Raw genomic sequence first — 22,380 nt, forward strand, 5'->3', positions numbered from 1 at the left:
AACCACGGACAAGACTCCTCCCAGCACAGACCAGCCTCCTTTCTCTCCCAACCCTACACCCCTCCCCACACCCGCTGTTTTGTAGGTGGTCTGGCATGGTTGTTGGGAGTGGGTAAGCTAGGCATAGCAAGTGAATATCTTAGTGATTGTGTATTGCAGTGTGTGTGCCTGCGGCAGCCTGGAAATTTTTGTAGTGACCTAGAATCTTAAAGTTTTCCTAAGTTAAGTAGACATATTTTGTGCTTAGAGATTATGCTGTAAAGCACATGGTGTCAGGAACTATAAAGTGTGTTCATGAATTTATTAATCTAAAGAATGTTAGTGCAATGGTTACAATAGCCCACTTCTCAGTGTTCACTGAAAATTAAAGTTCCTAATAGTTTTGAGATCTAATTAAAGCTGTTTAAAGAAGAAAACATCTCTACTTGCTAAAAGGATGTGCGTTTTAATAAGAGAAAGTATAAAGAACGGAAATTCATTTTGTTGAGAGTAAAAGAAAGTAATTGTTCTAAAGTAGAGCTATTTATTTAAAGAGGGAGAATGCAATGTAAAAGGAAGTTGTATAAAGTTTGTAGAAGAATTGATATGGTCATGCTATGTAAAATTAAAGCAAAAGAGTCACGATATCAAGTACACAGAAAAATTAGAATTTTGTTTTGAGTTAAAAAGACAGTTTCTTAACTGTTAGTCTGCTCTCAATGTTGAAAAATTACAAAGAGTTCTCTAATTGTTTTATCAAAACAGTTTCTCATGCTTAAAGTCTCAATGATTTGTCTGAATATTTAAGATAATGAGATCTTAATATGAAAAAACTAAAAGCTAAGCTTTGCTACTAACTGTGTAACCTTCTGTATTTGCCTTTAAAATCTTTTATTGTCATTCTAGTTAAGTATAGAGATGGGAAAAATGTAAAAATTGAAGGCTTGATCATTGTGTCACTAGGACTGCACAAGAATGAAGCCCCAGTTGGCCAGTAGGAGTGTGGTTAGCTTTGTTGGTAGCCCTGTGGTGGAGCTTGATACGAATAGCTGTTTAGGAAAGCAACTGTTCTTGGCTCATATTTACAGGTCACCATGGATTTCTAAATTTCTCTTGTAGATTGCTTTATTAGAGGGAGGATGCTGCCAAGCTAATTTAGAGTTTTCCATGTCATTGCTCATCATGTGACTAACGTGAGTTTGGGTAGCTTGATAAATGTTTCTGGAAGGGTTGAGAACCCATATGCAGAAGAAACCTAGGTGATCCAACCAGGGCATAGGACCATGTAAGGGCCAGGATAATCAGACTGATAAAAAACTCAAGTATTTCTTATACAAATAACCATTTGTTCTTTTATAATTTTTCCAGTAGTCACTGATCCTGATAGGAGAACATTTACCAGCGAAACAGAATCAGAATGAACAAAAAGAGGGAGGGTCTTTTGTGCAAGAAGAGGACCCAGGAACCTCTGCTGTGTTTCAAGTAGTTCATAGCCATATAGTAGAAAAGTATGTTCATTGCTATATAATTGAAAATTGGTAGGTATTACTAAGAGCCCCAGTTTAGGCCTAGAAGACCTTGGGTGATAGAAATTTAGCTTGGTTAGTTCTCAGAGTGTAAAGGAAGTTATGAAAGGATAATTCTCAGTACTCTCAAAAGCAGTGCAGGATAAGCCTGAATAAAGAAAATGGTCTAAAGTCAGCCTGTGGTAGGTAAGAGATCTTTTAGAAAAGTAGAAAGGAAACCAGATCAGAAATCTTGAAGCAAAACTGATATTAGATATGTCAAGAATTTGCCAATCATGATTTTCATTGTATGATCCATACACATGCCAAATTCTGTTTTAAAGTTGCTCAGTTCATATGCAGGCATTGGACTAAAGGGTTATATGATTGGAGGAACAGGTTTGAGAGAGGAGATTGTGTCACACTTGTGAAACACTGATTAAGACCCACATTCCTTCTTCTCTCAGTTATCCACACCTAGGGCAAGCCATGCAGCTGGGCTAGTCTCTGGAGATAGAATGCTATGGCTCAGCAGCTACTTTCAAATGTGGGCATAGTACCTGATGAGGTGGGGAGTTCATTTCTTTTTACATGATTGTCCTTGATCTTTTCAGCAAAGAAAACATGATAAACTATCTTCCATCAACTATCTTCCATCTTTCAAACCTATGGATAGTGATAAAAATCTGTAGGGTTGGATTTTATATATCTGGCCCTGCTGATTGCTGTTACACAAGGACATTGGGTGCATAGTTAGGTAAACTGCATGAAAAGTAGGGGACCATTATGTAGAATAGTTTAGCATTTCCCCAAGCTCAGAGTTAGGAAAAGAAAAATGGGTTTATGATCTGAATGATTCCATTTGGTTTTCTGAACACCGTAGGCTTTCAACTTTCCCTTTGAAGGCCACAAGTGAGAAAATGTGCCTAAATAGCAGCATGGAGAAATTTAGGAGGCCTAAAATATAAGGTCTAGCCCAATGCCAAGCTCAGGTCCATGGGCTGTACAGCCCAGATTTTTGTCTCTAAGGCACAGGAGGAGGTGATGGGCAGAGCAGGAATTCTTTCCATGCTATCAGTTTCAAAGAAGGGTGGCTCTGATATTTCTGGCTCCTCTAAATAGTCCCTTATGGTCAGAAGCAATAAACATATCTAAATCTAATTCCTTGGGAAAATGCTTTTACCTTTTTACACTGTATCACCTTTTGGCGTAAAGAGGTCAACCATGTTATTACACACTGTGGAAATCCTTCATCCTAAAACTTGGGGTCCAAAGGTTCTCTTCCTTCTCATATCATAGCAATTGGTGACCTAGACCCAGTTCTTCTCAATGGCCTCCATCATCTTAGAACTGTCTCTTATTTGTATTTTTCCCGATGGCAGAATTACTGTTTTTTTTAAAACTCTGTCCCTATTATGGAAAGGAAAAATTTCCTTCCAGGTAATATGAAGGGAATCAACTAGGGTTAGTGTGAACATTATGCTGAATTCTTCAGGGAGGTAAGAGGCACTCTGTCTATGGAGGGTTTTAGTGGAATAGATGCTTTCCCATCTGTGACTGCTTAAGAATCCTGCCAGGGCAGAGTTTCTTGACATTTGGAACCAGATAATTCTTTGTTGTCAGTTGCTGTCCTGTAGGGGGGGGGGGGATCCCTCTACCCAGCCTCTCTCCACGAGACACTGGTAGTATACTCCCAGACTCGTGACAATTAAAAGCATCTCCAGACATGGCCAAATGTCCTCTGGGGGCAGCATGGCCTGAGTTGGGAACCTCTGCCTTAGGACCTGAGGCTTGTTGCAGTGGGCTGACTGGCGCACGGACAGGCAGAACTAGCTAGAATTAGTCATGACTTTCTGACTCTTTTTCTACGCCAGCCTACCTGAGGATTGCCGCACACTCCAGTCAGTTCAGTGTCTCACTAGGAAAATGATTCTCCATGTCTGGAAGGAGAGGGAGTAGGACTGTTTCTCCTTTCCCTAGAAGAGTTAATTGGAATTTTATTTTGGGCAGAATATTAATTTTGAAAAACCCTTGAAGTGTGTTGTGCCTTATGATAACCACTAGTCACATTTGGCTCTTTAGGTTAATTAAAATGAAATAGAATTAAAAAAATTCAATTCCTCAGTCCCACTGTTTACATTTCAACTACTTCATAGCCACATTATGGCTACTTTATTGGACAGCATAGATAGAGACCATTTCCCTCATGGCAGAAAGTTCTACTGGACAGTGCTGCTGTAGAAGGTTGACAATCACTAGACAAGAAAAATCTGCTGAAGCAGTCTCAAAATGCCTCAACAATAGTTAATAGCTGGCATTCACCAAATACTTGAGAATATGCTTGAAACTTTCCCAAGTACTTGACATGTGTTCTCATTTATGAGGCAGTAATTACCATTATTTGTATTGTACAGATAATATTGAGGCTCAGAAAGGTAAAGTGACTTGTCTAAGCTTGCACAGCTAGCAAAGGGAAGAGCCAGGACTTTCATCCAAGCAGTTTGAAACCAGAGCTTGGGCTATTAGCAAACATGTGATATGGACTCAAGGTAGTCAGGAAGATCTCTAGGCATCTGGCATCAGAAGCAGCCCAGACATGCTAGTAATGCATAAGAGAGAGGTTATCCAATCTGTGGGCATAATACTGCACCTGGAGGCAGGTAGTTGGTGTTGTAGAGGTCTGGAAACATGTATGGGGGGACTGGGCAGAATAGAAGATAGGGACTCAGTTACTGTAATTAGTCTAGGGTAGCTTGACATTTTGGCCCAGATGCATTTCTGCTGTAGGCACTGTCCTGATCATTGTCAGCAGTGGGTAGCATTTCTGGCCTCTACCCCCTTGATACCTCCAACACCTCCTCCCCAAGTATGATAGCCAAAAACATCTCTAGACATTTCCAAATGTCCCTTGGGGATGCAAAATTGCATGCAGTTCAGAACCCCTAAAGTAGAGTGTAAAGCAGAAGCCTAGTTACATGGCAAAAAGGCAAGGGGTCACCCATTGCTACCAAAATGTAAGATTCAGAGGAGACCAGCAGCTTGGCTGACTGGATGCTGAACTGCTGAGGTACTGGCCTCAAGTTGAAAGAGTCCCCATTGCTAGGAACAGGATTAGTCCCAGAGCCTGTGCCAGAAGAGTCACCCCATGGGAATGAAGTGTTTTTAGCCAGGCATGGTGGTACTGAAGGGCTATAGTGGCAGGAAACCAGGCAGGTCATTATGGAGCTTGCCTTTGCATGGCATGGTGCTGTTCTATTATCCTCAGCCATACCAGAAGGGAGTCAGCACACATGCCTCTCTGGCAGGACCACAGGTAGGGCCCATAGTTATCATCAGAATGGAAACTCCATGAGTTATGGCTGTTCTAGGTAAACATGAGACTGACCTATAGTGACTGCCATTCATGGCAAGAAACATGTTTTATTGGTTGGTACTTCTGGAGGCACCCTGGGGAAATTTCCTATTTAGGTTCTTTCTGTGTGAACTCCCCACCTGGGATTTCTGAGGGACTTTTCTCAGAGACTTCCAGGCATCAGGGAGCCTCTCACTCTAGCAGGGCTTGGTTAGAGCTGGGAAGCCTGTGAGAAAAGAAGCTTGAGCCTGGAGAGTGCCAAGACACTAAAGTTCTCCTAGCACAGACATTCCAACAGGACTCATTTCAAGAATATTTCTTTCTTCATAAGCAAAAAAACAGGACTCGAAAGTCTCTGTTTGCAGCCATGACAGCATACATCATGATGAGCAGTTGATTTTTCAGTTCACAATGGCCAGGATTCAATTACTGGGTCATAATAATAAATGGGTCACATTTTAAAACAAATGTGTAACTTTTGGTTGACAGGAAAATTAGCTTAAGCCATTTAATGATCGAACCTATGCTTGTCATATTGATGATGTGAACATCATCAGCAAGGTTTTTCCAAACGCAGTCTTTGACGAGCAAAGGTTTACTAATATGCATACACTGCTCTGCATTGACTCATATATTTTCCCTCTGTTGCATTTTGAGAGGAAAAATTTGAGGAAAATGCCACCCCCAGCCCCGTGCCAGAATCGCTTCCTCTCTGACAATACTTTCAACTGTATTGCTTTGAACAGGCAGCTGTATCGTCAATAGAACCTTCTGAGCAGAATGCCCATTGTTCTTGTCAGAACAGACCAAGTATTAAAGGAAAGGGTCAGGAATGTGGCTGCCTGTGGTCTGAGATGGGAGAAGGTAGAGCTACTTGGGGCTTCTAACCCCACTTCTACTCTCTCCTGCCTGTCTTCCTCCCAGTACACTCCAGGCTAAGGGTGTGGGGCTGCAGTCTTCCTAGAAAAAGGTAAGCTAGATGCCGATCATTCCTGAATTAGGAAACCATCAGCTGCCTTGTCTATATTTCCCTGAAGTCAAACATAATTCAAAGCTGCAACTTAGAAAGGCAAAGACATTTTAAATGGAAGGATGACCTTTCAGTAACTTGCAAGACATTCTCTTCTTTCTGGAAAACACATGTAACTAGCTTCAACAAAGCTTTCCATTCTGCAGCATCTTTTCAGGAATGCAGGCCAAGGCTAATAGAAAGGATGCCTTAGAGGGGTCTGGGATTCCATATCAAATTCACTACTGCTTAATTTTCTCCTTCACATTCAGTTAATAGGGAATAGAATCTCTAAGAGTAACCAAAAGTTGCAAGAGGTAGTGAGTCCCCCAGATATCTGATTATTCTACCCCCAATTTCTAACGGGAGGAAACTGCAGCCAGCTCTCAGAGGGCTCCATAGATACAGGGAATTGTTCATCTATTGTCAGGAAAGAGCAGCAAAAGTGGTCAGGTATACAGGGAGAAAGCTAAACTCCCAGTAAACTCTTCTTCATCTGGGGTCTCATAGTACTGTTCATTCATATACGTGAGACTCCCTGGAGGCCCAGACATACATTTGAGAATTCAGGGCAACCAACACTAGCACAGAATTGCTTTGGGACTTCTTTCATACCCTGCCAAGCTTCTGTTCCATCAAATTAACATTGGAATGTTTAACTCTTTCAGAGGTTAGAGGTTAATACGCCCTGGATTGATTACAGTGACAGAAGAACAGATTGCCACTGTATTTCACTTAATCCTGATGATTCTATGATTAAGTGGGCCACAGACAAACAGATATCCACCAGAACTCCAGAGGTTTTATTCTAGAAATATATCAATGACATCACTGCTTGTGGAGTTATTAGTGAACTCCCTTGTGGTTTTATATATACTGGGGCTTTGTAGTCTTGCCTCTCTACTAAATCAATTGTGTGTCATAGTACCTATTTAATGTGGGTTTATAATGTAGCTTTAGAATAATTTCAAAATATTGTTCATTTTTTGAGATTAGTTAGTGTTCTCTTTGCTCTTCAATGGGAAGAAATAGCTGGTCACATGTTTGGAGGTAAAGTCCATGGTAATCTGGCCTATACTTGGAAAGTGAGAAGTCAGACTCCCAGAGTGGCCAAAAGGGAGGAAAAGATGGGTAGGGGGAGGAGGAGGAGGAGACGATGATGGGCTGTGTCAAGTGGCAGAACTAGTAACTTTGCTTCATCAATGTTGTACCCACCATTGGTGGGAAGAAGGGTGCCAATGCTAACTCATAAGTCATTGGTGAATCTGGTTTTCTCTAATATAGCCACTTGGACCAGTAAAAAAAAAAGCTTTTCTATCTTGTAGTTCATTTCCTTTAGGTACAAAGTAGCTCCTCACTCGTAAGATCACCCTGTGGATGCTGGGTTTAAGGGTCTTTCAGGAAATACTTCAGCCTGGTTCCAAAGAAGGAGTTCAGGATTGAGAGTGCTAGCTCAGTGTTATCATTAGGCCATTCTGTTCTGTCTGGCTATGGGGTTGCATTCTCCAATCCTGAAGACCAAAAGGTATGGAAATGATACCATCAGGTGAATCATTTAGTTGAATTTATGAAAAAGTAGTAGGAATGACCAAAGAATGATTTTCAGGTAAAGACAGCCTAGCTCATTTGAGTTGCTTCCCCCAAGTAAGATCTATGGTATTTTCTCCCAAGTAAGTTCCAGGATCCAGAGAACACTGTCCATTCTGATAAGACAAGCTATTACCCAAAAAAGCTTAGCACTGACAAGAAAATATGAAAGCCCACCTTCTGCTGCTTCCTGGTTTACAAATGAGAACCAGCCAATTTAGAAATCATGGCAGTCTCTGATTAAAATGATGGAGACTTTAACACTGGAAGAAAAAAAATCAGTGATTCAACAGGGAAGACAGAAAAATGATGAAATCAAAGCCAAGCCAGGGCTCACCACTGTGTACACCCCTCAGTAATCCAAGGGAAGGCTATTTGATTAGTAAAAGCTGTGAATTATTGACCAGATATGTATCACAGATTAATGTTTCAGATCCAATGTCAGTGGCTATTAAATAGTTTGGGTTTTAGACACAAATATGTTTTGTTTCTAGAGGATGTATTTTAATGCTCTTCTGCCTAAACTGCACCAACTTAGAGTTAAAGATATTGTCACTTAGACACTCATGTGGCCTTCCTACCATGGGTCTTTAGATCTCTGCTATCTGACAACAGAGGGTTACTCCATGGGGCTGATGTCTTTTGGGGCACCATGGAAATCAGAAACCTTGCCTTAGCTTTTGTTAAGAGCTAATAATATCAGCTCCTTAAAATAACAAATATTCTATTGAAAGAAGTTTGTATATCATTAGAATATCTTCTCTCTTCTCCAAGAGCTGAAGTAGAGGAAATTATTTAGCCTGTCAGTTGAAGGACTTAGGTTCGATGCACGGAAGATAGTTTGTGGTGCTAGACCTGAAACAAATACAGTGTAGTATGTCAATCATACCTAAATAAAAATAAATATTTATGGGGTGCCTGCCATGTTCCAAAACCTGTTTTAGGCACTGGGGATTTAAAAGTGAACAAAATATTCCACATAATATTCCTTCTCTAGAGAGGTGCCACAGGCATCAAACAGTTATGTCAGGTGGTGGTAAGTGCTATAAAGAATCTTGAAGCAGGGCAAGGGATAGGAAGCAATGGAGGGAGGTGCTATTTTTACACAGGGAGATTAGGAAGGCCTGCCTGATAAGTAACACTGGAACAGATATCAAATGAAAGGAAAGAGCCAGCCTTGCCGCTATTAAATGAGAACATTTTAGGTAAAGACCCTGAAGCTAGACCATTCTTGTAAGAGGTGAGTATGGCTGGAGCAGAGTAAGCAAGGGGAGAATGGTAGGAGATGACATTACCGGTTTTTCCCAGGATCCATCTCAGAGGCAACAAAGAATGAAGCCAACAGACAAGAGTACGGAGCAACCAACAAAGCTTTTAATGAGTGAAAAGAAAAGGGCTCCTGCTAATCAGAAGGGGGCTCCAAGGGAGCTGAAAGTACAATGCTTCGCTGCATAGGGCATAACCAATTAGAGCTGAGGTCTAAGTGTACTTTCGAATGGTTGAGTTGGATTGGAGCTTTTGGAAAGGAAGAAGCCCACATGATTGGCTTGGGTGGGAGGTTTGTTGCTAGGGCCGAGATGGGTTAAAAAAAAACAACTCCCTTATTTTTCAGGCTGAAATTTCCAGATGTCCAGGTGGTGGCTTCTTGTTTACTGTGAAGCCTTGACCCTAGGTCCCTCCTGACTGCAACTTACCTGAAGCCTTGAAACTTACACAGTGCTTGAACTCTATCTGCTTGTATCTCACTAACTCCTGCCTCAGTAAGAGCAAAGAACAGGGAGCCGATCATGCAGGGCCTGGTGGCATTGGAAAGGGATTGTGGAGGGCTTTGAGCAGGCTGACATGGTCTGACTTATGTTTTAAAGGGGTGACTCAGACAACTGGGAAAAGACTAGATTATATGGGGGTCAGAGGAAAAGGAAGGAGATCAGTTAGGAGGCTACTACAATTATCTAGGTAAAAGGTAATGAGGCTTGGACTAGGGTGAAGTGGCAGGGGTGGTCAGAAGTGGTTGATTCTAGGATGGTCTGGAATGATTCAAGGCTAGAAGGCTCTTGTCATGGACACCACATGATTTCCTCTATTCTTTGAGCCCCTTCCAGACCTTGAATCTATAATTGCGTTTCACATACTTCAAACATGGGAAAGCTTGATTTACCCCTTTTGTGAATCCCCAAACTTACTAGCTTTTCTCAGATCAAAGTAGGAAAAAGTAACCTGAGTAGCAGACAATTGAGGTGGCTGGTAGCATCGGTTTAGGGATGGCTTCTCCACTTTGAGCTTGTTTAGGTTGTTCTATTCTAGGGCTAAGTGCCATTTTATTGACTACTGGACAAGAAAGACACTAAAAGCCAGTATATTATCAAGAATATTTCTGGCATATGTGAGGGCTGCTGGATCATCCTATTTTGACACTGGTATTGGGCTACTCTCTCAATCCCAAACACATTCTTAATCTAGATGATTATGTCAGCATGGCATCAAATAAAGTAAAAATTTGGAAACTATCCTATTTATCTGATCAATGCAGACAATTTGGAGGGTTTAGACCAGAAATAGTGTAGACGTGTCATGTCACTTTTCCTCCCTTTTATGTTTCCTCCCAACTAAGGAAGTCATGGAAAATGTTTTCCTGCATGATTTTATACTTGCCATCTTTTCTGAAGTGACAACTCTGGCTGCCAACAAAATCAGGGCAAAGAATGGATTAAATGAATTTTTGCCATTGCCTGGATGTTAGAACTCATTTCTCTGCTAAAGAACAACCCTTCCTCCTTTTCTGCCTCCTTTCTACTCCCTTTGCACTTAAGGTATAGGCCTGCCTGGTCCTCTTCTGTGCCTCCAGCTCGGTAGATTCTAGCTATAACAGTCATACAGATTTTATTTTCTTTGAACAGATATACGTAAGCACTAAACTGGAAAATTAAAAATCAAGGAATCCTTGAACATTCAGGCTTACTTTCATCCAGGTTCTGTTATACCAGAGAGCCACTAAGACATTTTAAGTATCACCTAAAAACAAACCTATGCTTTAACGCAGAAAAGTTAAAAGATCTAGATTACAATTAGGTGTACTCTTGCTCCAGACTTGCTCTAACACTCTGGGTAAATCACTGTTCTCTAATAAATCAAGGTGAAAAATTTTTAAAGAATGAATAAAATGCTAATAATCTTAATATACAAAGAGCTTTGACAAGCCAGTTAAGAAAAAGATGAAGACTCTAGTAGAAAAAAAGATGGGTTAAAAAATGAACATTTGATTCACATAAGAATAAAGCACATTGTTTATAATATGAAAAGTTATGAAATTCCACTTATGTACAAGAAATTCAAATGCCAAACAGTAATGAGATGGCACTTTTTATGTGTCAGAGTGACAAAGATTTTTTTACTACTGTTTGGCAAGATTTTTTTAAATCTTTGATTTTTTTTTGCCCTCTATGATTGCAAGGATGTGAGAAACAGGCACTCTAATACACTGTTGGCAAGAGAGCAGTTTAGCAATATATATCGAAATTGAATAATGCACACACCCTGTGATTCCATAATCTCACTACTAGGAATTTACCTTCCGGATATAATCATACAAGGGTTCAAGGAATTTATGAGAGCATTGTTCAGAAAAGTAAAAAGCAAAAAACCTACATATCCTTGAAACAACTGAAATGTTCATTAATAGAGGACTGGGTTAAATAAATATGGTACATTTGTATGATATAATGCAACATTGTCATTAAAAAGAATATGGTAAAGATCAATATCCTCACAAGCAGAGATGTCCACAGTGTATTGTTAAGGAAAAAGAAACAATATACAGAACATTTGTGAGAAGAAGTCTTGTGTGTGTGTGTGTGTGTGTGTGTGTGTGTGTGTGTGTGTGTGTGTGTGTGTTTCTGTTTGAATATGCATGGAAAATATGTAGGAGGACACACCTGTATTGTTCATAGTGATAACACCTAGGGAGTTGGTTCTGAGTGTGAGAAACAGGATGTTTTCCTTCATATGCTTTTATACTGTTTTAACTCTTCTGGTTAATGTACTGTGTATTACTTTTGTAGCAAAAACTCCAAAATAAACAAATGGATGTTGAAAAGGGTGGTGGTTACCTAAGACCCTGATACTTGAAAAATTTCACACCTCAGTTTGAGAGTTAAGAAATAAAGGAGGAAGTAAAAGAGGGAACTGCTTGAGTAAATACCACACATCTTCATTCTGTTGGACACGCAAAACCCAAATTGTTCTCAACTTCGGCTGCCTCAGTGGGGATTGAAGCTTTCCCTGGGCAGGCCCATAGGAAGGTAGGGAGACACTGTCTGCCTATCTGATGACAAGAGGAGGGACTTGAAGACCTCTGGAGGACATTTTTAGCTCCAAAGTTCTATCCACGATTCTGGATAATGGAGCTGATAGTGGCTGCAAACGTCAAATTGCAAACATCAAATTGCTGCATGGTTGCCCTTGGAGACCAGAGGGGGGTGTAGAAATTCCACTTTCCAGCTTCAGAGGTGTTTGTTGTGCGTCATCACCCCCTTTTCTGGGGGAAGAGGTAAAGGTGGTAGACTCACAGGAGATTCGTCATTGGGACGAATTTCGTTTTCCTTCTCTGATTTGACTTTCTTTGTAAGGGTCTTTCAGTGTCTTTTTCTTATCCGGCTCACAGCCCTCCTTCAGGAATCCTAGGATAGCAAGGTGAAACAGGAAGCTTCCTTTCATTCAAGCTCCTGGTAATCACGTGCTGATTACCTTCCCATGAGGACTTCAGAGGGCTGACATACTTCTTAGAATAAAGAATAACTGCTGGATTGGGGTGACTTGGCCAGCTCCTGCCAGAGGCAGCAAAGTGTGTGTTTATCAGGGTCCCTGAATCCAGGATGGCCCTCACTAAGGGGGCCCTCCTGACTCCAGAGATTTTCTGCTGATAGAAGAAACCACTTCCCTTATCCTGTCTTGTCTGTTGGCTTCACTATCCTTCCAAGCCTAGGGCCAGATTTGTCATTGATAATTCAGCATGATTTGCGGGGCTGTTAGCCAACACTCTTTCCTCAAACTATCAATTCTGTGCCTGTATTTTGAACTTTATTCTATAGAGAATAAGGACAACTATGGTTATTGGAGCGACATGGTCAGATGTCTATTCTCCCACATTCACAGCTTTCTTATCACTAATAGCACTTACATTTTGACTAATTGTTTATACACGTTTGCCTCCTCACTCCTATTAAGTTATTCAAAGGGACTTGCTAAGCAACTGGATGTGGGTGGCTGAGGGGGAGGCTGACGATGAACACAACTGCAAGTTTCAAATCTAGGTAACTGAAAGGACAAAGGTATCACCAGCTGGGAGAGGATACGCTGGGCGAGGAGGAGGATTTGGAGGGCAAAATGAGGCTAGCATAGGGAGGAAGAACACCAACTGTGCTACCAGACTGCCTGGCTTTGAATCTGGTTTGTCTATTTACTGGCTGTATGAGAGTGAGAAGGTTGTGTCAGCAATTTGTGCCTTGAGGTCTCCACATGTGAGAATGGATAATAGCATTATCCTGCATCACAGGATGGTTGTGAGTATTGAATGAGTTAATGTATATTTTGTACTTAGAATGGTGCCTGGCACCTAGTAAGTGCTAAATTAGTGTTTGCTGTTTTTATTTTTGGACACAGTGAATTTTAAATGTTGGGGGGTACATCTAGGTGGGGATATCTAGATGAAGTTTGGAGCATAGATTATGGATCTCATGATGGATATTGGGCTACAAAAAAAGAAGTGACAGAACTCTGGGCACACTGATATTGAAGGGAGAAAAAGATAAGGATTCCAAAGAAGAGACTAAGAGGCAGTGGTCAGAGAGGAAGGAGGAACCAGGTAAGTACGATATCATGGAAGCCAAGAGAGTTGGTCAACCAGTGAGATTCAAATAGGACACAGATATTGGGCTTGTGTGTATAGGGGGCGGTTGGAAGGGAGGAAAGGGAGAGTGTCATTTGAGGAAGTAGATAGATGAAAGGGAAGAGAGGCCAAGATGAATATGGCCAGCTCACAAAAATTTGCCAAAGGGGCAGCCCTAGCCAGCCAGGCCCCTGGGTAGTCAGTGGGTCTAGCTTCTTTCTCTCAACCCATTTCAGTTCTCTTGTGAACTATGAAACACAGAAGGCCTTAACTGCCAGTATAGGACCAATAACAACCAACTGGAATGGTGGTGACTATTCACTAAGGTTCCAACTAAGCAGTGGCTCAGCCAGTGGCCATAGACTCCTTCTCCTTTATTCCAATGAGGATCAGAGAAAAAGAGAGGGCAGATGAGCACAGGAATCTAACAACTACTGTTTGTGATAAGACTCAGCACCCACATGGCCCAGTGTCCTGACTCTGAGTGAGGTATCTGGAGCCTTCCATCATGAGGCTAATCTCGTGAAGGTAGCAAGAGCCCCAAGCATTGCTTTCATCACCAACCCTTCACCCCAGCACCCATTGCGGACAGATCACCGTTATTCCCACTACCCACATGATTGCTCATTCACTTCCTTCTGACAAGTGTGCCATACTCTTTGCTCTTCCTTTTCAGCTCAGATCCTATTTTTCTCTATAATGTTCTTCTCTTGAAATTTTTCTGTCTACTTGTATCCAATGTGGTTTCCTATATTGTCCACATGACACATTTTGGATGATGGAGCATACTTTTCCTTGCACTGTTCTATTTCTGATCCATGTTTGTTGTTGGCATATGAAAACAAGTCAGTTTTACAGGGTGTATTTGGGGCGATAGGACAGCCAGGAGGAGAGACAGAAAAAGAGCTCTGAGACTTGCACTGACATTTCATACTTGAACTGAATTTGTGACAGGAACCATAGCTAGAAAAACCAATAACAATGAGGAGCCTGGGCGAATAGGGGACTGAAAATGGCTGCCCTCTAAACAACAGTACATGTGAGGTAAAGGAGGAGGGATGATGCCACACATAGATGAGATTCATCTGCCCTGGGATGGAGGTTAATAGGAAACTTCTCCACTGGACATGTGTGTGTGTGGGTTAGGGCTGTCTACAACCATGAGCATGAGGCTACAGAAAAGAAACCCTGAGTTAATGGTGACCCGAAAGGGGTGAGGAGTGGGGTCATGTCTCAAAAAAACCGACACATGTGTTTTTCTCTAGTGACTTGCTTTTGAGATTACTTCATGGTTTCTTCCTTGTGAGGTATTATACGGTCAGCACCCTTGGTCTACTGGAGACCAGGTTTAAATAATTATGCTTTTTTTTTTCTTTCTGAGAGGTGAGTATCACTGTCTTAAGTCTTTTGTGTCCCTTGGAGGCATGGACTGACTGGTTGGACAGCACGTGCATGCTTGTTCTCCCCACAAGACTACACATTTCTTGAGGGCACTAGCTGTATGTCCCAAATTTATTGTGAGGCATGTGTTTAGTAGTCAAAAACACTCAGCAAATTGAATAGAACTGAAGAGAATCACTTGCTGAAGCTCTGTCATCAGTAAGTTGTTGTAGGTAGATGCCATAGCTGCTTTGTTTATTTTCATCTTTCTTGTAAATGTTACCACTTCTGATAATTCCTCACAGGCATAGTGGGGTAGTAGAAAGAGTGTCCTGGGAAATAGGAAGCAATTGTGCCAGTTCAGGTGAGTGACCTTGAACATATTACTTCAGACTAGATTTCTAAATTCTTTGCAACTCTGTGAGTAAGTAGGCTATGTCTACTGAAAGCACAGATAATGAGAGGAGATAACTCATTTAGTCAGTTTGGCCAATATGATGCCATGCAGTCATTCTGACCTGTTCTTCTAATGAAATGGCTGATTTATTTTCTTGACTTGCTTGATACAACCCATGTTTTAGGCCTAGAACTTTGACTTTGGAATGAGAATCATAGAATTAAAGCTGTTATGCAGATTATTATAGAGATAAATACCTACTATTATTATATTGGGCAATTCAGGTAACAAAGAGTTAATAATGCAAATACTGTTTTATACTAATGTTAATAATGTACCATGTAGTGAATGCTGTGTGCCACAAATTATGCCAAATATTAAAAAATAATTCTCATTTAAATCTCACAATAAGCTATGAGATAGGTAATATCATTAACCTCCATATACAGATCTGGAAACTGATGCTCAATCAGGGTAAACAACTTTCTCAAGGTCACACAATCTGAACTCTTAGTTACTATATGCTAGTGGGTGCTTAATACATTTTTAAAAATGAATAAGTGAGATTAGTCAACATTATATGATATAAGCACAGCTTCAACTAGTAGGAGTAGGAGTAGTACGAGCCACCATTTACTGAGTATTCATTATGTGTCAGGCACTGTTCTAAGTAATAGGCATGGCTTATATCATTTAATTCTCACTGTAACTCTATGGAGTAGACACCATTATTGCTCCCATTTACAGAATGACAAAACTGAAATTTGGAGAGATTAACTAACTTGTTCAAGGAAACGTGTAATAAGTGTCTGGCTGACTCCAAGCCTATGCTCTTCTACCTCTTCAGGCTGACTATGCATAGCTGGGTGACTTTCACAGTTCTCTTCTTTACTTTCTGCTCTCATATTTAGTCATATAAATTTATAGGCTAGTCTTTTTAAGTCCCTTCTCTGGGCTCCAGTCATCTTGACCCGGGCCCTCAGTGTCCCCCTGTGCACGTACCATCTCTCCCTGAGACCAAGGGTCAGATAGGAGAAGGAGTAAGTGGAATGCCTTGTTTTTGACTTTCTATAATCTCAACACACTTACCAGTGTTATTGAGACTTAATCTCACTAGCTCATCTGTGAGACCAATTTTAATTTGGGGCCATCTGCCATAAACAAATGAGTAATTATGGCAGAGCCCAGAGGGGCAGGCCATAGGGAGAAGGTTGGCTTAGCTTCTTTCTGCCTGACCGCATTGACGCAAGTGACTAAGAATGAAAATTACTTGGGTGGGCTGTTGATATAGAGGCCAGCAGCTCTACCTCCCTTTTGCTCAAATCCTTAGATTCTAGTGCATGAAGAGGGATGACTTTTGAGGTCATGCAGCTTGCGTGGCAACAGAAGGGAGACCATTGCCATCAAAGACAGGCAGAAGGAGGCAATCTGTGAATTGGGCCAGCTTGTGACAAGCCTCTCCCTCTAGTAGTACTGGTGGTGACTTGTGATGAGTGCCACTTGCCAGCTGGTCTCTCCACACAATATGACAGGCTAAGTAACACTGAGGGAGTGAAGCTAAAACTAATGGTCATTGACCTCTGTCTAGCATTAACATATTTTTTTCAGAAGATTTTAACCTATTTTTCCCTAATTTATTCCTTATAACAGGCCCCTAAGATTAGGTAGGGGCAGGTACTGTTAGTTTCATTTTATGTATGAGGAAATTGATCTGTAGGCTGATTCTATAACTGGGTATGTATAAAAGACTTTATGGCTTGCCCAAGGCCACCCTGTTAGTGGCAAGCTGACTAGCACCTCAAACTCGGAGTTAGAGTCTGCCATTCTACCTTCTAGACCAGTGGTTTTCCGGCTATGCTTGCTTCTCAGGGGCCAAAGAGGTACGGGAGTGTGTGTGTGAGCAAGTGGGGCTTGCATCGCTGACCTGCACTTAAACTAGGGCAGGTCTGCTTTGATTTGTTTGTCTATTTTTACATCTGGACAGGATTTCATTTAATGAAAGGCTCTGCTACTGAAATGTTTGAAAACCACTTGTCTAGATGAATATTTCTCAGAGACAGTATTGTGGGTTGAATTGTATCCCCTCAAAAGATATATTCAAGTCTTGACCCCTAGTACCTGTGAATGTGACCTTGTTTGGAAAAAGGGGCTTTGCAGATATAATCAGGTTAAATTAAGGTCATCCTGGGTTAGGGTGGGCCCTTACATCAAATGATTTGTGTCCTTATAAGAGCAACAAGAGGAAGATTTGGACCCAGCGACATGGAGGAAAGACACAGAGAACTCTATGTGATGATGGAGGTGGAGATTAGACAGATGCACCTACAGGCCAAGGCATAGAACGGATTCTGTGCTAGAGCCTCCAGAAGGAACGAGTCCTGCCAGCACCTTCATTTCATACTTCTGTGCTCCTGAACTGTGAGAGCATACATTTATTTTAAGCCACCCAGTTTGTGGTTATTTGTTATGGCAACCTTGGAAACAAATACAGAAAGGTACATAGGTCTCTTAGAAAGGGGTGGAAGTGGCCTTCTTAAAATGCTGATTCCTGGCCTAAACCCCAAGATTCAGATTCTGTAGGTAGGCAACAGGGCTCAGGTATTTTCATTTTGACAAGTTCTCTGTATGTATAATGACTGATCTTTGAGCTGGTTTTGACCATACGCAGATACAGGATCTCTGGCTTGTAGCTGGATTGGCTCCCTGCTGATGATGCTCCTCGAGTGGTTCCTAGACTCAGTGGGCCAAAGGGAGGAGGCTTGGTAGATGGGAAATAGGCTGGTATTAAACTTTCTGTAGTCCAAACATTTTGAAGTCTGAGGATTATTTAGGAGTGTTTACCCCAAAGAATCACAAATCACCCAGGTGTCCAAAGTCTACCCCTATGGAAATAGACCATAGTAGATAGGGAGTGGACACTGCCAAAAGGGTCAGATTTCTGGAGCAGCAAGAAAACCACAGAATATCACACACACAATAAGACAACAGAGTAGCACCACACACACACACACACACACACACACACACACACACACACACACACACACACACTTAGTCTCCTACTCTTCTGGTGTAGGAAATTCTATCTGATAGAGCTTAGCCATTTTTACTTCAAGAGTTAAGGCTTGGTCCCTATTAAAAATGCAAGTCTCCACGTTAGTGTTGATACTTGAAGCCAGTGTTAGTCATTTATGCCTGGCTTATGATCTTATCTGGGAGCAGTTTTGATAGACTAGAAGGGGGAAAAGAGCAAAATGGACTGTTGTAAGGATGGAGCAGAGCGGGTCTTGCTGCCAGCCTGAGGCCAGACCCTTTGCCAAGTAAAACCAAAGAGGGTACTAGTTTATCTACCCATAATTGATGGAGGTCAGCTGTGCCCAATCCTGTGGCAAGCTCAGAGAGGGCCTCCGTGAAAAAGGACAGGTGTTTGGGTCCTGTGGGTGGGAGGAGCAGCTTCCTGAAAGTAGCCTACCCCACTGGACCCAAGGCCTCTCAGGGGTCCTGCGTTTGCTCACATCACTGACAGCTCCCAGGTAACTCTTCTGTCTCCCAGAAAGCCAAACCTCCAGCACTGTGGCAGCCTGTTGTTACAGTTACTGACATACAACTTATCACAGAGATTCTCAGCAATGGAAGAAAATGAAACTTAGCAGAGGCTGGTGTGGAGAGGGGTTGGGAGAGAGAGGAGAAAGGGAAGAGAAGGCTGCTGAAGGGACTTAGGGGTGGAGCTGATGGCTTTGTGGGTTTGTACATATGGTGCGATATTCAAGTATGGATAGAGGAGGTCTTATACTAGCCATGTGTCTGAAAGGATCTTGGTAGAAGACAGCCTGTCCCGGATAGCTTCACCCTGGTTCCATATGCCTGACATTCTACCATTAATGGACCATTACTGTGCGTTAAGTACTGCCTTTCTTCAGGAGAGGTTGTGCCTTCCACTGTACTTTAGAATGAGTTTACCTGGTGCCTTTCTTCCTCAGTGTTTGCCAGAGCACTGGGGAGAGATGGGGGAAATGGGGGCCATCAAGTAAGGATTGGCCTACTTTCAAAAGTTAGATAGGGCTGGCACGGCTAGTCCCCTCTTTGGAAACTCCACTGTGATTGCCTTTCTTTTCAAAGCAGTTATGAAGCTAAATGGGATTAAATATGAAATTCCAGGGTGTCTTGTTCAATCAGCTGGCCATGTCCTTTTCTGGTAGATACACTTAACTCCTTTATGTTCATCAGCAAATATTTATATACCATCCATTATACACTAGGCACTGGGTTAGGTACTACTGGGGGAAGCATGGAAACAGTTGGGCATTAGATTATACCTCACATTTAAGAGACAATCTAGTTACAGAGACCAGACATTTGCACAAGTAAGGCTGGCCAACAGTATGTAGTAGTATGAGATGAAAGGTAGAGCCAAAGGCTACATAATCTCAGAGGTGGGCAAGATCATTATGGAGCTAAGGAACCAGGTAACCTTTAGTTCAGATTAACATATTACATCACTCAAGCTCTTAGCAGGGCTCTGGGGAAATGGGACACAGAACAAATCAGTTTTGATGTGGGTGGTGACATTGATTGACCACAGAACATGTTCCTACCTCTTTGCTAGTCATCCAAATCCTGTAGGCCTGTCCTTTCCAGAGAGCTCATTCATCCTCTGCTGATCTGCCCTGTCTCAGAACTCCTGTGCTGGTAATTCTAAGATGTCCTCAGACTGCTGGTGAAGCAGTCTAGCCTAGTAGTTAAGAGAGTGGGTTTAGGAGTTGGCTGCTTGGGTTTGAATCCTGGCTCTGACATTTACTGTGATTTTGGATAATTGACTAAGCCATCCTGTGAGTCCATTTTTCTCATTGGTAGAATGGGGACAATAATAATAGTGTTCACCTAACAGACTTGCTGGGAGGATTAAATGAGGTAAGTTGTGTAAGATGCTTAGCACACTGCCAGTTGCATACTGTTCAATCATACAATAAATATTTATTGAATGTCTGTGATATTGCAGGCACTTTCTTAATGCTGGGATGCAGCAGTGAAGAAGAGAGACAAGGTCCCTCTCTCTTGGCACTGTGTTAAATGCTAATGGGGAAAGGGGGATTCAGGCCCTTTATCAAGGAATGTTTAATCTCGCATCTTGCTTTCTGCTCTATCTATTCTAATTCTTAGTCTGAGTTATCACTTAGCTTATTTTCATTCCTTTTTATTGAACCAGGCCAGTATTAAAGCTATGAAATTCCTTCAAACCCAGCTTTGGCCATATCCTGCAAGGTTTAATGTTGAGTGTTTTCATTATCAATACCTTCGAAGCGCTTTGCAATTTTGGCTTTGGCTTGTATTAGTTTTACTTTTTAATGTAGTATGCCATGAGTGATGACTCTGCATTTTCTTTGTCCCTACTATATGTCCCTGATATGCTCCAAATGAAGAGAGTGAGGGGACTTGTATGACTTGGAGGGTTTAGAAGAGACTAGGGGGAAACAGGTCTGGAAAAGACCATTGATGAAGGGTATTGAGTGCTAAGCTTCATGAGTTGGGTTCTCTTATGATTAGATATGTAGTCACTGAAAAGATGCACAGGAATGACAGGATTGTTATGCTATTTCAGGAAGAATAAGCCAGCATCATTGTTCAGGATGGCTTGAGTGAAAGAAAGAGGCTAATGGCAGGGAGTCCAGTTAGAAGATTTTCATGTTAGTCTAGAACAGTGGCTCTCAAACTGAGAGCGCATCAGAAGCATATGGATAGCTTGGTAAGACACAGTTTGCTGGGCCTCTTCCCCAGAGCTTCTGTTCAATCTGTGGTGGGGCCTGAGAATTTGCATCTGCATTTCTAACAAGTTCCCCTGCTGATGCAAGCATTGTTGGCCCAGAAACTGTGCTTTAAGAATCACTCATCTAGGAGAGAGATTATGAGAACCAGCAGCAGAGTGGTGGGATCTCAGCCAAGGAGGACAGAAAGTAGGTAAAAGATCTAAGTATTCTTAGATGGGGAAGGAAGAAATCACAGGGTTTAGGGATTAGACATGGAGACAAGGGAAAGGAAGGACTCAAAGATGACTCCAGAGTATCAAACTGAGGTGCCTTGGAGAATAGGAGAAACACAGAGGCAAAAACCCTGACATCTCCAGGTGGAATGCAGTCACATGACTGGTACTGGAAAAATACGTGAATCCCTATATCCATTTGCACCGTTTCACTCAAGTTAAAGGCCTCCTGTACTCCTTTAAAAGAGAGGCTGATGAGAAGGAGAAAACTCAGGGCTGTGTTTGATCTCTCCTTTTCTAGAATGTAACCTTTGAGTAGAGGATATAAATGAAGATAGCAGAGGGTAGGGTGGATAGAAGGAGCTTGAATATTCTGAAAATGTAGAGCACACTTTGGGTTGTGAAGCATGGAATGAATATAGGCAAATACTAATAAGGAAGAGACAAATGAGTAAAATTCAGTGTGAGTCATGCAGGGGAACTCTAGAATACCACCTCAGATCACTGATGCTATTTCTGAGGGCAGAGGGCTCTCATGCCATAATAGGGCTTCTCACCTTCAGCCTACCTAACCTTCCCTAATGTCAAGGCTTCTGACCCTGGCACCCTGTAATTCCCCCAGCTATCTCCCAGCCTGTAGAGACTTGTCTTACCTGCTTCTCTCCACTGGGCCTCCTGTAGCTGAGCAGAAGCTCCACGGCACCCACTACTTCCTTGCGGATCGCATAGAGCAAAGCATCGCCTACGTACACACTGTGGTTTAGCAGTAGTTCCATGATCTCCAAGTTCTCATTCTCGATGGCAATGAGCAGGGCACTCCGGCCCAGTGGATCCATGCAGTTGATGTTGACATTGTAGTAGATCTCGGCTTCTTGTAGGGCCTGCTTCACAGTGGCGTAGTCCCCCTTCTCCACGGCATTGAGGAAGGCTTTCTCCTCTGCAGAGAGCTCTGTCTCAGCCCTCACAATTTGCAGAGGGATGCGATCTCTGTACGGTGAGTAGTTGACCTTTTTGTAGTACAACTGGGCCATGGTTCACAGCAATTTAGAAACCTGAGTGAGGAGAGGGAGGAAGACCAAATATTCTTAGATGCCTGAAGGTTTCAAGTGGCAAGTTATGGAAGCAGCCTTGCTAAGGGGTTGAAAATCCTAAATTGTTTTAATGCTGCAATCTTTCTCCTCTCACAAAGGAATATAGTAGAAAGAGCCCAGGCTGATTAGTCAGAAAGACCTGAGTCCAAATCCTAGCTTTACCAGCTCTGTGACCTTGGATAAGTTATTCAAACCCACTGTGCTTCAGTTATTATTAAG

General features: G+C 42.0%; 1 protein-coding gene across 1 annotated transcript in view; it reads right to left on the reverse strand.

Moving 5' to 3' along the window:
• TRPC5 (transient receptor potential cation channel subfamily C member 5) overlaps positions 1-22,112 on the reverse strand; it is a 117,398-nt gene extending 95,286 nt beyond the window's left edge. Inside the window, exon 1 of the mRNA XM_017659582.3 lies at positions 21,724-22,112. Coding sequence (XP_017515071.3) covers positions 21,724-22,101 — 378 coding nt within the window. The 5' untranslated portion in view covers positions 22,102-22,112. The remainder of the gene's footprint in view (positions 1-21,723) is intronic.
• Positions 22,113-22,380: the final 268 nt, after the last annotated feature.

This window comes from Manis javanica, chromosome X, assembly GCF_040802235.1.
Source record: "Manis javanica isolate MJ-LG chromosome X, MJ_LKY, whole genome shotgun sequence".
NCBI lineage: Eukaryota > Metazoa > Chordata > Mammalia > Pholidota > Manidae > Manis > Manis javanica.